The 18,026-nt window shown below is 37.9% G+C and overlaps 1 protein-coding gene across 2 annotated transcripts in view; it reads left to right on the top strand.

The window, feature by feature from the left end:
* Nucleotides 1-18,026, top strand: part of COL19A1 (collagen type XIX alpha 1 chain) — an 895,475-nt gene that overhangs the window by 845,132 nt on the left and 32,317 nt on the right. For both annotated transcript variants that reach the window (XM_089681326.1, XM_089681327.1), the window contains exon 50: nt 12,720-12,851. In XM_089681326.1, coding sequence (XP_089537452.1) covers nt 12,720-12,851 — 132 coding nt within the window. The remainder of the gene's footprint in view (nt 1-12,719; nt 12,852-18,026) is intronic.

Consider the following 18,026-nt stretch of genomic DNA (forward strand, 5'->3'; position numbering starts at 1 on the left):
TACTGCATATTTAGGCTTTTAGAAGACTAAAGTAGATTCACATACATGGGAAATTGGCTATCAATCCACTATACAAGATTGATGGCTACTTTGAGTTTATGATCTATTGTATGCATCTGTTTGGTTCAATCTAGATCAATGTTCATGGACAATCAGTTCAAATGAGTGAATGATACAATAGATATTGTTGAATTTATTAATACGTGACATACCTAGAAATAAGGTATGCTAGCATAGCCTTGCATGGAATTGTTGACAGTAATTTAGTGACACATTAGGTTTATTCCACAACCCCCTAATTAAGTTTACATACCTGGCGTATGGGTATATAGGGAGGAAAGTTTGTTTAAACTTTGAATGTGTAATAACTTTTGTATATGATGTTAAAAGCTGTTTTTGGAATATATTTTGTCTTTTTAATATATATTATATCTTTGTGATAAGAATGTGAAATCAAATTTGCAAGACACAAAAAAAGAATTTTAATCTGCCAAAAGTATTACAGTACCTGAAAAATATGCCTATTATAAATGTACAATCAAATAGAAAAACCTAATACGCATTGTTTAGTTGGTTTCTTTTTGCAAATATCAGTACTCCTCCAGTAAATTTAAAGCTGATAGCTAGGCAAATATAAGTCCTAAAGTAATGCTGCTTTGAAATTAATTCATCATTAAATGTCTTTTGTTAAATGCAAGCAGTGTAAGTATTTGAATTTGACCTGATAGCAGCCTCTTGCAGTGCCTTTACAGCAGATGTGCTACTTCTTTTCTAAGTTTCCATTCACAGGCTGAGGTACGTCCAGGACAACCAGGGCTCAGGGGAAGTGCATTTAATAATATTATTAGATTGAAAACAACTAGTGTCAGAAAAAAAAATAATGAAAGGGTAGATTGTGCAGCAGAAGTGGTTTTGTCATTTTGTCTTTTAACGGGATGTTTGGCTTTATCTTGTTATTTTTGGCTTGAATGTTGCTTAAAAACCAACAATGCAAAGGAATATTCCAGATTTTGAGAGTACTTTGAACCAATGTACAGGATGCATTCTGTCTGCTAGCACCTTGGTGGAGCAGAGTAAGCATATACAGTATATCAGCACTAACTTCTCTGGGCCATCCAGATGAACGCTACATTAAAAAGCCAGTCCAGTTTAGTGGCATGGGGGCACTTATATATACGTATGCTTGGATAATGCAATTACAGTGAAATAGATTATTTTAGTTTGACCTATATTTCTATGATGGATTATACAAAAATTAAAATTTGTTTTAGTATGTTTTTAAAAAAATAAATGTCCAAGCACATTTTACAGTTGGAAGATTTATCAGCCTTAATGTATATAATAAAGTGCAGCGCTAAATAAACAGTAAAATATATGAACACAGTAGAATCCAAATAAGTCTATGGGTATATGGTGAGGTGAATCCAGCAGTGAGCAGAAATCGATATACCGGTGCTCTGAAGAAATTATAAGATTGCGCACTTACCAGATGCGCATAGGGTATACGCATTAATATATCCACCTTAGGACACTTAGGATATGAGATATGGTAGGTGTATGAAGATCATCCTTCAAGGAATGGGCAGCACAGCGGTCAATGGGTGAGATCTGCTAATCCAGAGGTCCCCCTTAGGATGGATAGGGTCAGCCAACTGCTTACAGGGATTCCCTTCCTCTGGATACTGGATCAAACTGGAAATCTCCACTGGCTCTGAATCTTAATAGCTCCATGATGAAAGCCATAAAAAAGGTGCCTATGGTGTAGTATTTCCTTGTAATTTTATTAAATGAAAAAGACATTACAGTAGTAAATCAAGGTGCACTGACCCTTCACAAAGATGGCTGCCGGACCAACACATGGCTCCGGCGGCTTGATGTCACAGTGTGTTGATTCCCTTAGGCCTTTCGTGCCACGCACATCCTCAGAGGGAAGTATCAACACTGCCGTGACTAACGCTGTAGATTTATATAGACACGGCGCATGCGCCATGTGTCACCGCCATTTTGTCGAAGGGCAACTAGTGCGAATGCGCGGTCGCGTCTGCGCCATTTTGTTGTGGATCAGTAGTCACAGTAGAGTTATTATACTCTGCTAGACACAAACATTGAATAAAACCGGCCAACTGTGTTTTATTACAGATGGAAATATGAACATTGATGCCAATTAGATCTGTGTCCCTATTTTAGGGAGCTAAAACAAAGAAGAAAAATCCGAAATGGAAAGTATAAAAACCGATGTAAACCCAACAATCTATGTTTACATCATATTTAAAGGGGAAGCAATAAAACGTTGTAACCAAGTAGGATAAGGTTATTGCTCAAATTGATACAATTGTATTTGATAGGAAGTGATCTTTATACTTCCCTTGATAATGTATAAGCGATAAGATATATATTAAAATCGCTATATAAAAAGAGTAATATACATAAAAGATGTAATTGCTACACAGTATGTCTAAAAAGCCGGTATCTAAAAGGTAAGTAAGAGATCCATATCAAAATACGCGCTAAAAGCCATTTTAAAACTATGTAAATAATAGGTAAAAAGTACTGTATCAAATAAAAATATAAAATAAAATATAAAATATGTATCCAACAAAAATAAAATAGGATAAACATGAATCCAACTAATTGTGTCAATCATAAAATACTCTATAGTAAACGTATAACAATATATAATAATAAGTGCAACAAGTGATAAAATTGCTCCATACAATAAAGTAAAATTATAGAATAGAATAGACAAGAAATATAAAATGAGTCCTAAAAAACTAAAATCGGTGAAAATTCATAAAATGTTCCTAAAGAACTAATTCATATAAGTTATTCGAAAACCAGATCAATACTCCAACCCTTAATAAATTAACTGTTGTCTATAAAGCAATTGATGATACGAATAGCCATATAGAATGGTATAAATTTTCCAACAATGCTGGCATAGACCTTCTCAAATTTCTTATTATACGTAAGAAAAAGAAGCTTATTTATCTGGATAAAGAAATTAATCTGGTAAGAGACAAACTAACGCCATTTAGAGAGAATGATGATTACAATAAAGAATCTGATAAACTAAAGATTCATATGGAAAGCACTGAAAAGGAGCAAAAATTAAAAAGAGGAAAAAATATAATAGAGATGTGAAGGATTATCAAGATCAAGCAGTTTTTAAATGGCAAAAATCCAGTGAATTACCTCAGGCTCCTTCTATCTCTGTTCCTTCACCTCTCAAACACAAACGTAATTTCCATCCTCTCTATCCCTCTAATGGATCTTATAGGTCACCAGCTAAACCAATTAGAAATGCCGGCCATAGGCAAAAGTTTAATGTACCTGTCTCAAATCTCCTAGAGTTTGCAATGAACAAAAATTGCTTCTGGTTCAATAAGGAATACTACTTGCAAATTAAAGGAGTAGCCAAATTTGCCCCAAGCCTAGCAAATCTCTTTATGGCTTACTGTGACGAAGACCTTATTTATGCAAGGGAGTGGCCAGAATTACTATTGAATAAAAGGTACATAGACCATATCCTTCTTCTCTGTAACGGAGATGAGCAATCCCTGACTAATTTTTTCAGCACTTTAAATAACAATAATCTTAACATTAGCCTAACTTATACATTTAGTAAACTAGAGATCAATTTCTTGGACCTTACCCTAATGAACCATAAGGGGAAAATTACTACAAAATCTTTTTTCAAAAAAACAGATCACAATAGCTATATTCCTGTTGATAGCTGCCACCACCATATGTGGCTAGCGAATATTCCAAAGGGTCAGTTTATGAGAATCCGTAGAAATTGCACTAATGTAGACGATTATCACTCACAAGCTTTGATTCTCAAAAGATTTTTAGAGAAAGGCTATAACGAAATGACTCTAGATAACACTTTGAATGCCGTGGCTCACCTAGATAGAAATGAAATGCTGACTAATACAGTTAGAACAGCACAAACCCGTGTCTGTCCTTTTATTACCACTTATTCAAGCAGCATAAGACTATTAGTGGGATCATCAAGAAGAATTGGGATATTTTAAAAATAGACCCGATACTTTCTAACATGCTACCTGTGAAACCAGAAATAATTTTCCATAAGGCTACAGCTATTAGACATCATTTAGCGCCTAATATTGTAGACCCACCCAAAACGGTGTCATTGTTTTCTAATTTAAAAAGTTTCCATCCATGTAACAGATGTGTTATATGTAGTTGTAATAACATCAGAAAACGTAAAATAGAATCATTTACCTCTAATACTACAGGTAAATCATACAAAATAAAGAATTTTATCTCCTGTAATACTAGACATGTGGTCTACATGCTTGAATGTCCCTGCAACAAACAATACGTGGGCCGCACAATGAGGAGACTCAGAGATCGCTTTTGTGAACATGTCTACAACATCAAACGAGGCTTTTTGGTTTTTTTTTGTTGGATACATATTTTATATTTCTTTTGATACAGTACTTTTTACCTGTTATTTACATAATTTTAATATGGCTTTTTAGCGCATATTTTGATATGGATCTCTTAGGGAAGTATAAAGATCACTTCCTAACAAATATAATTGTATCAATTTGAGCAATAACCTTATCCTACTTGGTTACAACGTTTTATTGCTTCTCCTTTAAATATGATGTAAACATAGATTGTTGGGTTTACATCGGTTTTTATACTTTCCATTTCCGATTTTTCTTCTTTGTTTTAGCTCCCTAAATAGGGACACAGATTTAATTGGCAGCAATGTTCATATTTCTATCTGTAATAAAACACAGTTGGCCGGTTTTATTCAATGTTTGTGTCCAGCAGAGTATAATAACTCTGCTGTGACTCCTGATCCACAACAAAATGGCGTGGACGTGACCGCGCATGCGCACTAGTCGCCCTTCGACAAAATGGCAGCCACACGTTTGCCGCATTGTAATCCAGTGTCACTGAAGAAATCCAGTGATGTAATACACACCAATCATGATGACGCGCTATCTTTAACTATACTTGATACGATCCCTCCACTAAACGAGAGATCCTCAGCTGTACGGTAAGGTAAACACAGCTTGGGGCATCCTGGGTGATGGGACAACATTGACCATATATGTTTCAGTACACATCAATAGAATCCAGTGCTAACTTCAAGTTTGGCTGACTTTAAAAAAAAGGCATGTACGAGACACACATCTACAAACATTTTAAATGACATTTTAGAGCAACCAGAGATATTCCACACATACACACACCACCTGTACTGATAAGATATGTACAAATGTTTGGTGCATGCTGTTAGCACACAGGTGAAAATACATAGGCTTCCACATTTACAATTGGCTTGTTTCCTACCACTTGCATTTTTGTGTGGGTAGGCACCAGCAAATTTGTTTTCAACAACAGTTATACACCACCCGCTGACATAAATCAGGGCCACTGACTTATGTAGCCCTTGTGATATTCAGGACGTCAGCAGGATCACACAGCATATGCTTCTTAAAGTATAACCAAAGGAAAACTTTTTTTTCTTTTGTTTTGGATGGAGCTGATAGGGATTAGAATACCTGACAGAGTTGTTATGCTGTCTGTGCACCCATTAGGGAGATTCACCCCCTCTATATGTCCTATTTACCATTATTATTGAAAGTAAGAGTAAATGAAAATCCCACATTTTGGGTTGTCCCCAGAAAAATAATAGAAGAGAAACCTTCCAATAGGTTCTGGTGGCCTGGAGGGGGCAAGGGATTTCTTTTCACTTCCTGTTTTGGCTTTGGGACATGAAATGAAAATAAATCTCCTCAACTGGACACAGATGGATGAAAGAATTGAACAGGTGTTATTTTTTTTATTTTTTATTTTTTTTCCAGATGTTATAACCTTCCCTTACTCTATCCAAAATTAAAAAAAAATGTTTTGCTTAAAGTTCTACTTTAAGAAAAACAGGCTTTATTCAGCTTAAATAGCTTGTCAGAAGCACAATGTCAGTTCTAAACAGCAATTTCAAAGGTTAACATAACTTTAAAGAAACAGAAATATGATTTACTTGTGCCCCTTTCATTTCTCTAATGGTGGTTATTTGGACCTCTAGATTTCTTCGCTGTGCCTCTATTTTTCTGCAGTGCCATATTCATTTGCTGTTGTGCAGTGTTGGCCACCAGCAATTGCTTTAATATATGCTCAATTCCTGACTTGAAAGAGGGGTGTTGTCCCTTTAAATGTGTTTGCCTTTGAGCATCCTAGCACCAGTTGTGATATCCAGGGGGTCATTGGGTATGTACAACACAGGTTTATTAAACAAAACAGAATTTATTTAACTTAAATGGCTTGTCAGCAGCAATACAGTCCCCAACAGCAAACAAACTCAAAGGCTGCCCTTCAGTTTAACATAACTTCAAGACAAAGAGAAATATGCTTACTTCATTGATGAAGATTTTCAAGTAACAAAAGTCCAGACCACAGAGGCACAGCAGAGCCCAGACAGAATCATGGGTTTTCCACAGTTGCACACAGTTGCAGCCAAACAGCCACACTCCCGTCTCCTCTTCTCCACTTCCTCCTCCCAACTTTTCTTCACTTCCTCTTTATCAGCCTTCTGCTGTGTTAACTTGCCACACAAAGCGGGAGAATAAGTACCTTCCATTCAGGACCAGGGATGAGCTCAGGCATGTTTAGATCCTATCCCACAAGGTAGTTGATACTGTACAGAGCCCAAATTCTTGTATACTTGTGACTGCGTGGGTGGGTAATGCCTCTGCCACTTACCACTGGATCTGTTACTTCAACAGCTTTCCTGGTGGGATTGTATAGGTGGGTCTGGCCTAGGATCTGAACATGCCTGAGCTCCCTTCAGGACACAACACTTGGGCCAGTACACCCATTTAAGCCTGTGTTTCATATCCTAGAATTTTATGCCCAACTGACTACACATCTATTTGATTGGAATTAACTGCTCTATTTCTTATTGATGTCTGACTGGAGAATAATTTCTACTCATCAAAATTATGTCCAGGTTTATGAATACGGGTGCACCTACTATCTTATTGGTGATTAGTAACCTTGTGTATGGCACAGGAACCCAGAACATTTTTGGAGGGGAACATAAAGGTGATCAAAATATGTCTATATAATCTTTTCTGTAATAACAATTATAACATTTGTATTGCAATCAGGATTAATGACCATGATGCCTGGAGCTTTCTACATAACTACATCCCAAACTAATATTGTTTTTTTAAGTAAGAGCACTTATATGGTCCTTAGACCTTTATTTTTTTCATACTTCATCATACACTACTCAAAATAATTAAAGGAACACTTTTTAATCAGAGTATAGCATCAAGTCAGTTAAACTCCTCGGATATTAATCTGGTCAGTTAAGTAGCAGAGGGGTTTGTTAATCAATTTCAGCTGCTTTGGTGTTAATGAAATTAACAACAGGTGCACTAGATGGGCAACAATGAGATGACCCCCAACACAGGAATAGTTTTACAGGCGGAGGCCACTGACATTTTTTTCCCTACTCATCTTTTCTGACTGTTTTTCACTAGTTTTGAATTTGGCTAGGGTCAGTTTCACTACTGGTAGCGTAAGGTGATACCTGGACCCTATAGAGGTTGCACAGGCAGTCCAACTCCTCCAGAATGGCACATAAATACATGCCATTTGCAGAAGGTTTGCTGTGTCTCCCAGCACAGTCTCAAGAGCATGGAGGAAATTTCAGGAGACAGACAGTTACTGTAGGAGAGCTGGGCAGGGCCGTAGAATGTCCTTAACCCACCAGCAGGACCGGTATCTGCTCCTTTGAGCAAGGAGGCACAGGATGAGCATTGCCAGAGCCCTACAAAATGACCTCCTGCAACAAATGGTGTGAATGTCTCTGACCAAACAATCAGAAACAGACTTCATGAGGTTGGCCTGAGGGCCCGACGTCTTCTAGTGGGCCCTGTGCTTACTGCCCAGCACCGTAGAGCTTGATTGGCATTTGCCATTGAACATCAGAATTGGCAGGTCCGCCACTGGTGCCCTTTGCTTTTAAAAGATGAGAGCAGGTTCACCCTGAGCACATGTGACACACATGAAAGGGTCTGGAGAAGCCGTGGAGAACTTTCTGCTGCCTGTAACTTCGTTCAGCATGACTGTTTTGGTGGTGGGTCAGTGATGGTCTGGGGAGGCATATCCATGGAGGGATGCACAGACCTCTACAGGCTAGACAATGGCACCCTGACTGTCAGATATTGGGATGAAATCCTTGGACCTATTGTCAGACCCTCCTGCATCCTCCTGGTGCATGACAATGCCCGGCCTCATGTGGCGAGAGTATGCAGACAGTTCCTGGATAATGAAGGAATTAATACCATTGAATGGCCCCCATGCTCCCCTGACCCAAATCCAATAGAACAGCTCTGGAATATCATGTTCAGTCTTTCCGATGCCGCCAGGTTGCACCTCAGACTGTCTAGGAGCTCACAGATGCCCTGGTCCAGATCTGGGAGGAAATACCCCAGGACACCAACTGTCATCTCATTAGGAGCATGCCGTTGTCAGGCATGCATAGAAGCAAACAAACTACTGAGTACCATTTTGAATTGCTGCAATGAAATTTCAGCAAAATGGACTAGCCTGCTGCATCATTTTTTCACTTTAATTTTCGGGGTGTCTTTGAAGTCAGTCTTCTGTATGTTGATAATTTTCATTTCCATCAAAGGATGGGGCATCCTTACGTTCTTAACACATCACCCAGTCTAAATCAGTATAGATATCCAACATGATATTTTTCCCATTTGAGATCTGATGTGTTTCAAAGTGTTCCTTTAATTTTTCTGAGCAGTGCATTTTGTTATTTTGGAGTTATTTTGAAGACATAAACTTACCTTTCCCTTTTCAGTGTTTGATATGTATGGGTCCTAGCTAGGGACATACCTACAGCTGTACAAAACCAAAAGCAGTGGGATACAGTGCATCATCAGAATTTACTTTTATCTACTTTGCATGTTATATTTAAAATTCCTTTAAAAGAAATTTACTGACTAGATAATTTGTTACTAGTGTTAGGTATTTACAATGTAATGTGTTTTTGGCTCACAAATACTGTGTATCCTAAGGTGAATTTTCTAGCTGCATCTGCTCTGCACAGAGATCCTGATTTAATGGCTCTCTTGACTTAAGTGTCATCGAACTTTGCAACAGTTTCTGAGCATGATGTCATATCTCAGCACTATCCATGTAGCTAATTTCATTTAGAACTAGGTGTTTTTTAATGACTCATTAAAAAGGTAACTAAGTTTAAGGAAATGATCCTCAGAGACAGAATTTTTCCTGAGCATCAATTATTTATGCAGTTGCTCCTGCTGAATATATAATCTTCAAGCATATTGAAAGCTTATGGAGCTAAGCAACACACCACATTTTCTATCATGCTTTTTATCCTAGAGAGAAGACTATCCCCTTAAACAGCATAGATCAGTACCAAAATCTTGCTGGTAATTGCAGATGAAAGCCACTCTCATTTTTTGCATTTATCCCTAGTTGTCATGGAAAGCTTTAGCCTAACACAATTTTGAAAACTGGCTAATTCAGCTAATCCTTCCATTAGCAAAGGCTCTGAACAGTTTTATTTTATGATATTATCTTCAGTTTAGAATCAGAAAAGCAGCAAAAAAATGACCATGAACATTTTACACCAAGCTTCTTAGTAAACAATGGGTCATGCATCTAGTAGAATTTATTTACACTGGCAAGAAAACATTTGTGAACCTTGGAATTTCCTGAATTTATTCATGAATAGAACCGAAAATGTGATTTGAACTTCAATTAAGATGGAACAGTAAATACAATATATTGATAAGGTACCCTGAACATAAGCCTTACTTTACTGGCAGGGCTCTGTAGATCAGTGTGTGATTCAATGGATTTCTTCCCATTTTTATGCATCTGTGTCATATCAAACATGCAATAAAAGAATTTTCCTTACAGGTTGTCTGTGTCAGGACAATATAGTACACATCCAAATTATTCAGCCTCCTGGCTAATCAGGAGACATCTTGGGGTTTATTTACTAAAGCTGGAGAGTCCAAAATCAGACTCCCTTCTGCATAGAAACCAATCAGCTTCCAGGTTTCATTGACAAAGCTTCATTGAACAAGCTGAGGTTAGAAGCTGATTGGTTTCTATGCAGAAGGGAGTCTGATTTTGGACTCTCCAGCTTTAGTAAATAAACCCCTTTAGGTCTGCTTAGACCTGAAGGCTGTTCTTTCTAAACACCCTACCATGATTCATCCAGAGGAAGACTTAAAATTACAACCTGGGTCAAGGGAGGGTATAGACAGTATTTATCGTAACCCCCTGAGTACTGCTATGCAGTCACACTACAAATTCCAGCTTTTTATACCACTACACTCTAGGCAACAAGTAAACCCCCTTCAGAAAACCACTAAAAATCAAGTGGGTCTGTTCACATACATATACACATAAATATATAACTTCCAAAATTTACTTAATCACTTAACTGAAGACAGTATTGAGGGTTATGTTGCCACTATGTTCTGAGACTGTACCTTTAAGTCTCATGATTATTTATTGCAGCTGTACTGCAAAGTTAACCTAGATTGATATTTAATATTGGCAACCACACCTGAGTGTACTTGTTAGTCACAAAGCGCTTTCTAAAAACACAACTATATATATCTCAGAGTCTATATTGCAGACATTGGTTCCTCCTGGGGATATAGGTTAAACACCCCCACAATGACAAGGAAAATATGTTCTGAGGTCACCGATGGCATCGAGCCTGAACCCTGTGTGTGTCTTAAGGAAGACATGCTGCATCCACACAGCAGAAATGCAGCTAGGCCCAAAGTTAGGAAAGGTCTCAGTATTCACAGACCTGAACAGCAGGTACTAATGAGGGTTTCAGGCAGCTCTTGGTGACCAAGTCACTGTAGGTGAGCAATGGAAATGACTTGAGACCAGAGATCCACATAGTGCTTACAGGATAAGTTCACCTTTTGGAACATGTTACATGTTCCACCCATTTTTAGAGTGGAACATGTAACATATGCCAGCAGCTGCAGCCTCTCCCCCCTCCCTGTGACAGTGGGCAGGGGATCTTCTCACAATTTGGAAACTAACACGGCTGTGTGGGGCTCTGCCCACATAGCTGAATTGTTCATTCACAGTTTCCTGTGAATGAATGCCTACAAGTACTGTCAGACTTTAGGGCTGATGGCTGAGGATGCTAGGTAACTGCCTGACTATATAATCTATGGCCAAACAGCTATGCAGAGAGTCTGAATGAGCCTAAGATTGCACCTGCAATCTGCTGATCATGGGTGCAATGCTCTGCAAGCTCCTTAGAAAAAAATAATAAATGTCCATTTGTTACTTGCAAAAAAAGTGAATTTATTTTTTTTTTTCAGAAAGAACTTATCTTTTCAGATAAAACAGCAGTGGAATGCACCCACATGCAGTACTTATCCAACAGATGACATCAGCGCTCAGTCACTGGGCCTTGACCTTTATTGTAGTGTTGGAGGGAAAATGTAAAACTGTGCCCAACAGAGCAATAGTGAGGTAGCTCCTGGCGCTTTAGCATGACTGACTCTACTCACAAGTGAATCTTCAGAGACATGGTTCTGGATTCTGAAAGCTATACAATTTTACAGTTATTGCACAGATATAATGACCCAAAAAGGCATAATTAGATGCCGCTCAGGAAGAGTGGGTCTAAACTAGACCACTGTGAGTACTGGCAGGAATAGGGAGCTCGTCCTAGCTCCAAGCTGCAGCAATGTCAGAAGGAAATATCCATAAGCCACAAATCAAATGCAGACCCATGTGCATGAGGTGAGATGAATGGCAGCCTCAGCCTGGACTCCAGCAGGGCCAGGCCTCCAATGTGTTTCACTGAACCCCTTGGAGATTAATCATGGGGATGGAAGTTCTGAGTATAAAGGGGTATTTACAAGAGCATCACTGGCTGTCATGTGGTAAGATGATTTTTTTGCAGACTAAACAGAAATATCTAGATGCATATAGCAAGCTTTGGAGGGTGTGTGTCATTGAGAAAAATATTTAATTCTATAAAATGATGCACTTTTCAGCCAGATCATCCTGCAATTGGTCTTCACGCAGCATCTGATTGTGCTGGCTGACATGCAAATAGCTGTTGAAAGGTGCATTTGCAAAAGTGTATGTGTAATATTGTCATCAAAATATGACACAGCAAATATGTGAAATTGTGAACATCATGTCATCTTGATTTCTTTCTGAAAAAACACCTTAAAATAAATTTCAGCATTATTGGGAAACTTCATTATATTATATATCAGTGCACTTATTTAGGCTAAAGTAATCTCATTTGTTAACAATGACTCAACAGTAACACATTTGTCAGCATAATATATATTTTTTCACTGTTCTGCCAGTTCAGCTGCATTCATAATCAGAAAAAACGTGAAAATGTCATCTGAAATTCTGTGATAATGAAATCTTCAGTTCTCCCAGTGGTAGATGTTTTTCTTCACAGCTCTTGACTCTATATAATTTATGTGAATATAATGTTCATATCTTAATCATGAGGTTGAGATGACATAGAAAGCAGAGTGTGCTTTGCTGATGGAAAAAATGAACTTCAAGACTTCAGCATGTCATGTAAATAAGCACAAAAATATTCATTAAAAGTCTTGTGTGTATATTCTTCAAGTCTGAGAGGGTGAACTCACCTTTTGTGTTTATTTCTGCAGAGAAAATGAGTGATTTCCTATCTCAGCTAAAAACACCAGCTGCATTACTAGCTGCTCAAGGAAAACCAGGCCCACAAGGAAAGGATGGGCTGCCAGGACCACCTGGAGATCCAGGGCCACCTGGCCATCAAGGTAAGACATAAATAACTATAACAGTTTGAGTTGAACTGTAAATTAATTTGGAACATGAATATATTTAATAATCACACCTACATGTGTACCTTAAGAGGATTTTAAGTTAAAAAAAGTAGTATGGAGATCTTCCGATTCCTGTAGCCTTGTAAACCATAGCATGACCAGCCTTCAACTGCCTCTTAAAGAGCTCAGAGGCCTAAGGTAAGGTACAATAATCTTTCTATGAAATCATTTTAAAATGTATTGACTGGTCCAAAACACTAGATTTTACCAGGGGTTAGCTAAAATAAAGAATATAGAACTAGATAATCAAGAGAGGCATGATTTGGCTAAGGAACAAGATGGCTGGTGTAAAGACTGACCTTTTCTGATGGACTCCTACACTGGTCTACCCAACTCCTAGCGCACTTCTGGTGATTTGAGTGGCAACACTACTCCATGTCCAGTTGCCCATGTCCTCACATTGTACACCTACTCCTGTGTCACCATTGGCAACAGCCTGCATTGTCATAGTATGTTAACAGCTCAGTCTTTTGGCATACTGTTGCCAGATACCACCCTCTGCTTACTGCTCCCTCAGTTTGTCATTCCACCTAAGGCACCTGATTGAAACCTCCTTAACCTTGCATCTGACACTTGTTATAGGTTTTGTCAAGCGTCTTACTAGCTGCAATTTATGTGTATCTGCTCTCTTGTGTATTGACCATTTGCCTGTTCTCTGACCACTTTTCTGTCTGCTGCCTGCACTAACCCTTTGCATGTCTGTGCCTGCAGCCTAAACTAACACTTTTCCTGTTTATTGACAACATTTATGCCTGCCTAAATTTTGGTCTTTTTGCTATGTCTTTGCTTGCCACCCGCACTGACCCCTTTGCAAATCCCACTGACCGCTGATCTTTGTTCACCCCTTGCTCAGCTTCTTGTGTATACTTTATGTCCTAGGGGTATCCAGGTACCAATAGACCTGATTGCTCTTAAGGGAGTGGGGGCTGCTATAAGTGAAGCTACACTAAGCAAGCTACATTTCCTGACCACATGTACAGAGGCAAGCATTACAGCTGTATGTTGAAGGAGCTCCGGTGCCACAAAGGAAGTAACCCTATGTCAAAGGGGCAAGATGGACAAGAATGTGTGTGCATCTCCTTCCCACTAAAATACAGCATACATTTAAGTAAGAATATACTCAAGCAGACTTGAGTATGGAAGCACATTATAACATGGCGGCTTCTCTTTCCACAACAAATTTTTTATACTTGCATTCAGTGAACAGCATGTTTGGGCCTACATTAAACAGCTTCTGAAAGTGAGAGACCTTAACGTTACTATTATGAGCATACAAAATGCATATTCCCTGAAATGCCAATCTCTGGTGTTATATTTGTGCATTTAGGAACGCAACTAGCTTTTAAAAAAAAACAATCAACTGTGCCTGCTAGAATGAGTTTCTGAGGGAGTCTATTCCACCTTTTCATAGCTCTTTTTGAGAAGAAGCCTTTTAGTATGCAATATTAAACCTATTTTCCTCCAGACACAAAAAATGCCCCCCTGCCTTTTGCAAGGACCTTAAAGTGAATATTTTTGCACCAGGTTCACTACAATTTGTGTATTTGTACATTCAGTTCAGTTAATCTTTCCTAATAGCTGAGGTCCTCTATGCCTCCTGCAAGTTTAGTGAACTTTTTGTGAACTGAGGCCCAAAATTAAACTGCATATTCAAGATGAGAATGCTTTGATCAGGGGCAAGATTATGTCTCTAACTCATTTAATACAAGAAAGTGTTTTGCTTGCTTTAGAAACTGCACCTTGGATTTGCATGTTTTTATTAAGTCTATGAGAATTAATAGGTCTGCCAGAAAAGCCAGAACTTTCTCAATTATAGATTCCTCCAGTTGTACTCCCCTAGAAAGTACAATGCATGCATTTTTTTAGCCTCCAAGTGCATAACTTTACATTTATCAATATTAACTTTATTTTCCTCAATCATGTAGCACATTCAGGTCTGCCTGTAAGTTCTGTAATGATGTTATTTCACTACATAAGCTTGCTGTCATCTACAAATACTGAAATGGTATGTTTAATCCCAAAATCTATATAATTTCTAAATAGTGTAAAAGGTAACTAAAATTACAATCATCTACATCATCTAATCATGCGCAAGCAAAAATTCTGTATATTTGCAAAGTGAATTTTCACTATGTTCACTGAGCTAAGGTAAAATTCACTTGCAAGGTCAGCAGCTAATTTCCTTTAGTAAATCAACTTCATGGTGTCTGTTTTCTATCTTAAAAATAAACTTTCTAAAAAAGCAAAGGAGCAGTAGAATGGAGGAACCCCCATTTTACTACTTTAACTGAAAATCTTCACTATGTATAAAAATATCTAAACGTAAAATGTCTGGGCTCTCAATAGAAGATAGATATTTACTCTTATTTTCTGCTGGTGGTAACAAATACACTTAATTTAGTTTAGTAAAACAGTTCTGACACATGTATTAGGTATACAGTTTAAAACTGAAAATATGGCAGAAAATCAGGCACTGTATTATATGTATGTACATTTCAAATTCTTCTAATCATTTTTGGAACTTCATGGGATCATGGATAATCTGTCCACACAGGTGTTAAATTCTGGTTTGCCTTGAAGCTAAACCCTACCCCTTGCTGGAGCTATGCCCTATTCCAGTATTCAACATTTTAATGCAACATTCCTTATTGCAGGAATGTCAAACTGAAATTAAACAATGGGCTGACTTGAGTGAAATACATCTTCAAATACATCACATTATTTTTTATCGAGGACTATCCTATCTTAATTCTAGAAAAGAAGAATAGCACTTTGATCATTAACTTTATAGTAAAATTGTATTTTACACAAATGTGCCCCAGTAAAAGGGGTAATAAAAAAATTCCCTGAGGTATTTACTATAGATGCCAAATATAAGGTGAACATCTGGAGCCTTGGTCAGTTTAAATTCTTAAACCAGGGTAGCAAAAAAGGTGGACCACAGGTGGCCCAAAAAAAGTCAGTCTGACACTCCTGCCAATTGGTTGTTGAAGCTCTGGCACTGTAGTTTGGGAGTGGGTAATGATGTAGCTCCAAGTCTCATAAAAAATCAGGAAGTGAAGAGTGCAGTGGGGTTTATTGGGCTTTCCTAGGTTAAGACATTAAATGGTAATTGCTGCATATTGTGACATGTCACACTGTTTTATCTATTTTAAGTGGAACCATTAAAGACTTTTACCCCCTTTAAAAAAAGAGAAATGTAAAAGTGGGGTTAGTTTTTGTAGTCGCTTATTAGTTGTTTGTTTACTTTGAGGGCCTATTCACATCAGCATTGTTAGACTGCATTGGCCCATGCAGTCCCAACATAAAGATAAAGTAATTTCCCTTATGTCCTCTTGCTTCAGTTCACATGTTGGCATTGGTGTGTACTGAAAAAACATGTTTCATTTTTGTGCAACATATCGTTGTGCTGTAAATCATTGAAACACACTGCAGTGTAGAATAATAACAAAAAGTAAAGAATAAGTTATTGCAATGCATATTAACAAGGTGTGGCAATGCAGCACATGTTAAAACACAAGTCATCACATATGCATTATGCTCACAAAAAAATATGATGTGGTGTCAGTGGGCGCTAAGATAAAGTCCTCAGCATAAATGAGTACACTTCTTTTGAAAAGTAATATTTAAATAATATGTTAATGAACACAAGAACAATTTCCAAAATTTTGACAAAACTGAGTTTTATAGAACATCTGTTTAGCTCATTACATGAAAGTAAGGTTAATAACAGAACTTAGATTACAAAATATTCAGTTTTACTCAAATTATTTGATGCAAAAATGAATACACCCCCCAACAAAAACTACTACATCTCTAGTATTTTGTATGACCTCCATGCTTTGTAAGGGCAGAACCAAGTCTTCTAGGCATGGAATGAACAAATTGGTGACATATTGCAACATCTTTCTTTTTCCATTCTTCAAGAACGACCTCTTTTAGAGCCTGGATGCTTGTTGGACAGTGATGCTCAACTTGTCTCTTCAGAATTCCCCATAGGTATTCAATTGGGTTAAGATCAGGAGACATACTTAGCTACTGAATCACTTTCACCCTGTTCTTCTTCAGAAATGCAATAGTGGCCTTAGATGTGTGTTTTGGATTGTCATGTTGGAAAAGTGCACGAAGACCAAGGGCATGGAGTGATGATAGCATCTTCTCTTTCAATATAGAGAAGTATAGAGAATCTGTGAATTCATGATACTATCAATGAAATGCAGCTCCCTGGCACCAGCACTACTCATGTAGCCCCACAGGAGGACACTGCCAGCACCATGTTTTACTGTAGGCACCATGCATTTTTCTTTGAACTCCTCACCTTTGCGATGCCATACAGTTTTGAAGCCATCAGTTCCAAAAACATTTATCTTGGTCTCATCACTCAAGTACAGAGTCCCAGTAGTCTTATTTTTTTTCAGCATGGGCCCTGGCAAATTCCAAGTGGGTTTTTTTGTGCATGGGTTTTAGGAGAGGCTTCCTTCATAGACGACACCATGCATTCCATTCCTCTGCAGTGTACGCTGTATTGTGTTACGGGGAACAATCACCCTAGATTGGCTTTCTGTTTCCTTAGCTAACTGCAGTGAACTTGCATGGCGATTTTCTTCAATCCTTCTCATCAGAAGACGCTCCTGTCAAGGTGTTAACTTCTGTGGATGGTTGCAGTTCCATCTTTATTAAATTTTTGTATCACTTTTGCTACAGTATTCTGACTGATAAGTAAAACTTCGCTGATCTTCTTGTAGCCTTCACTTTTCTTGTGTAAAGAAATTATTTTCTTTCTTAGGCATTGTGACATTTCTCTTCCATGTGGTACCACTGCTGACAGCATGAAATGGGAAGGGTTTTCTTTGTTAAGTAACGCCCTTTTATAATCAACTGTCTGCTGGACACCTGTTTAATTAATAATTCGACTCACCTGTAGTTGAATTTCTGTTCATTAGGATTTTTTGTTTAAAGTTTATCTTTGCTCTGAAGACTTTGGGGTGTATTCATTTTGCCAACATGGTCTTGAATGAATTTGTTAGGAAAAATAGTTTTTTGTGTGTGCAAATTAACAAATCTTGTTTGCAATCAATGACCTGCATTTGTGGGAGTATTTTGTAGTAT

The sequence above is a fragment of the Staurois parvus genome, unplaced genomic scaffold, assembly GCF_062004578.1.
Source record: "Staurois parvus isolate SC_StPar_1 unplaced genomic scaffold, SC_StPar_1.0 ptg000264l, whole genome shotgun sequence".
Lineage (NCBI taxonomy): Eukaryota > Metazoa > Chordata > Amphibia > Anura > Ranidae > Staurois > Staurois parvus.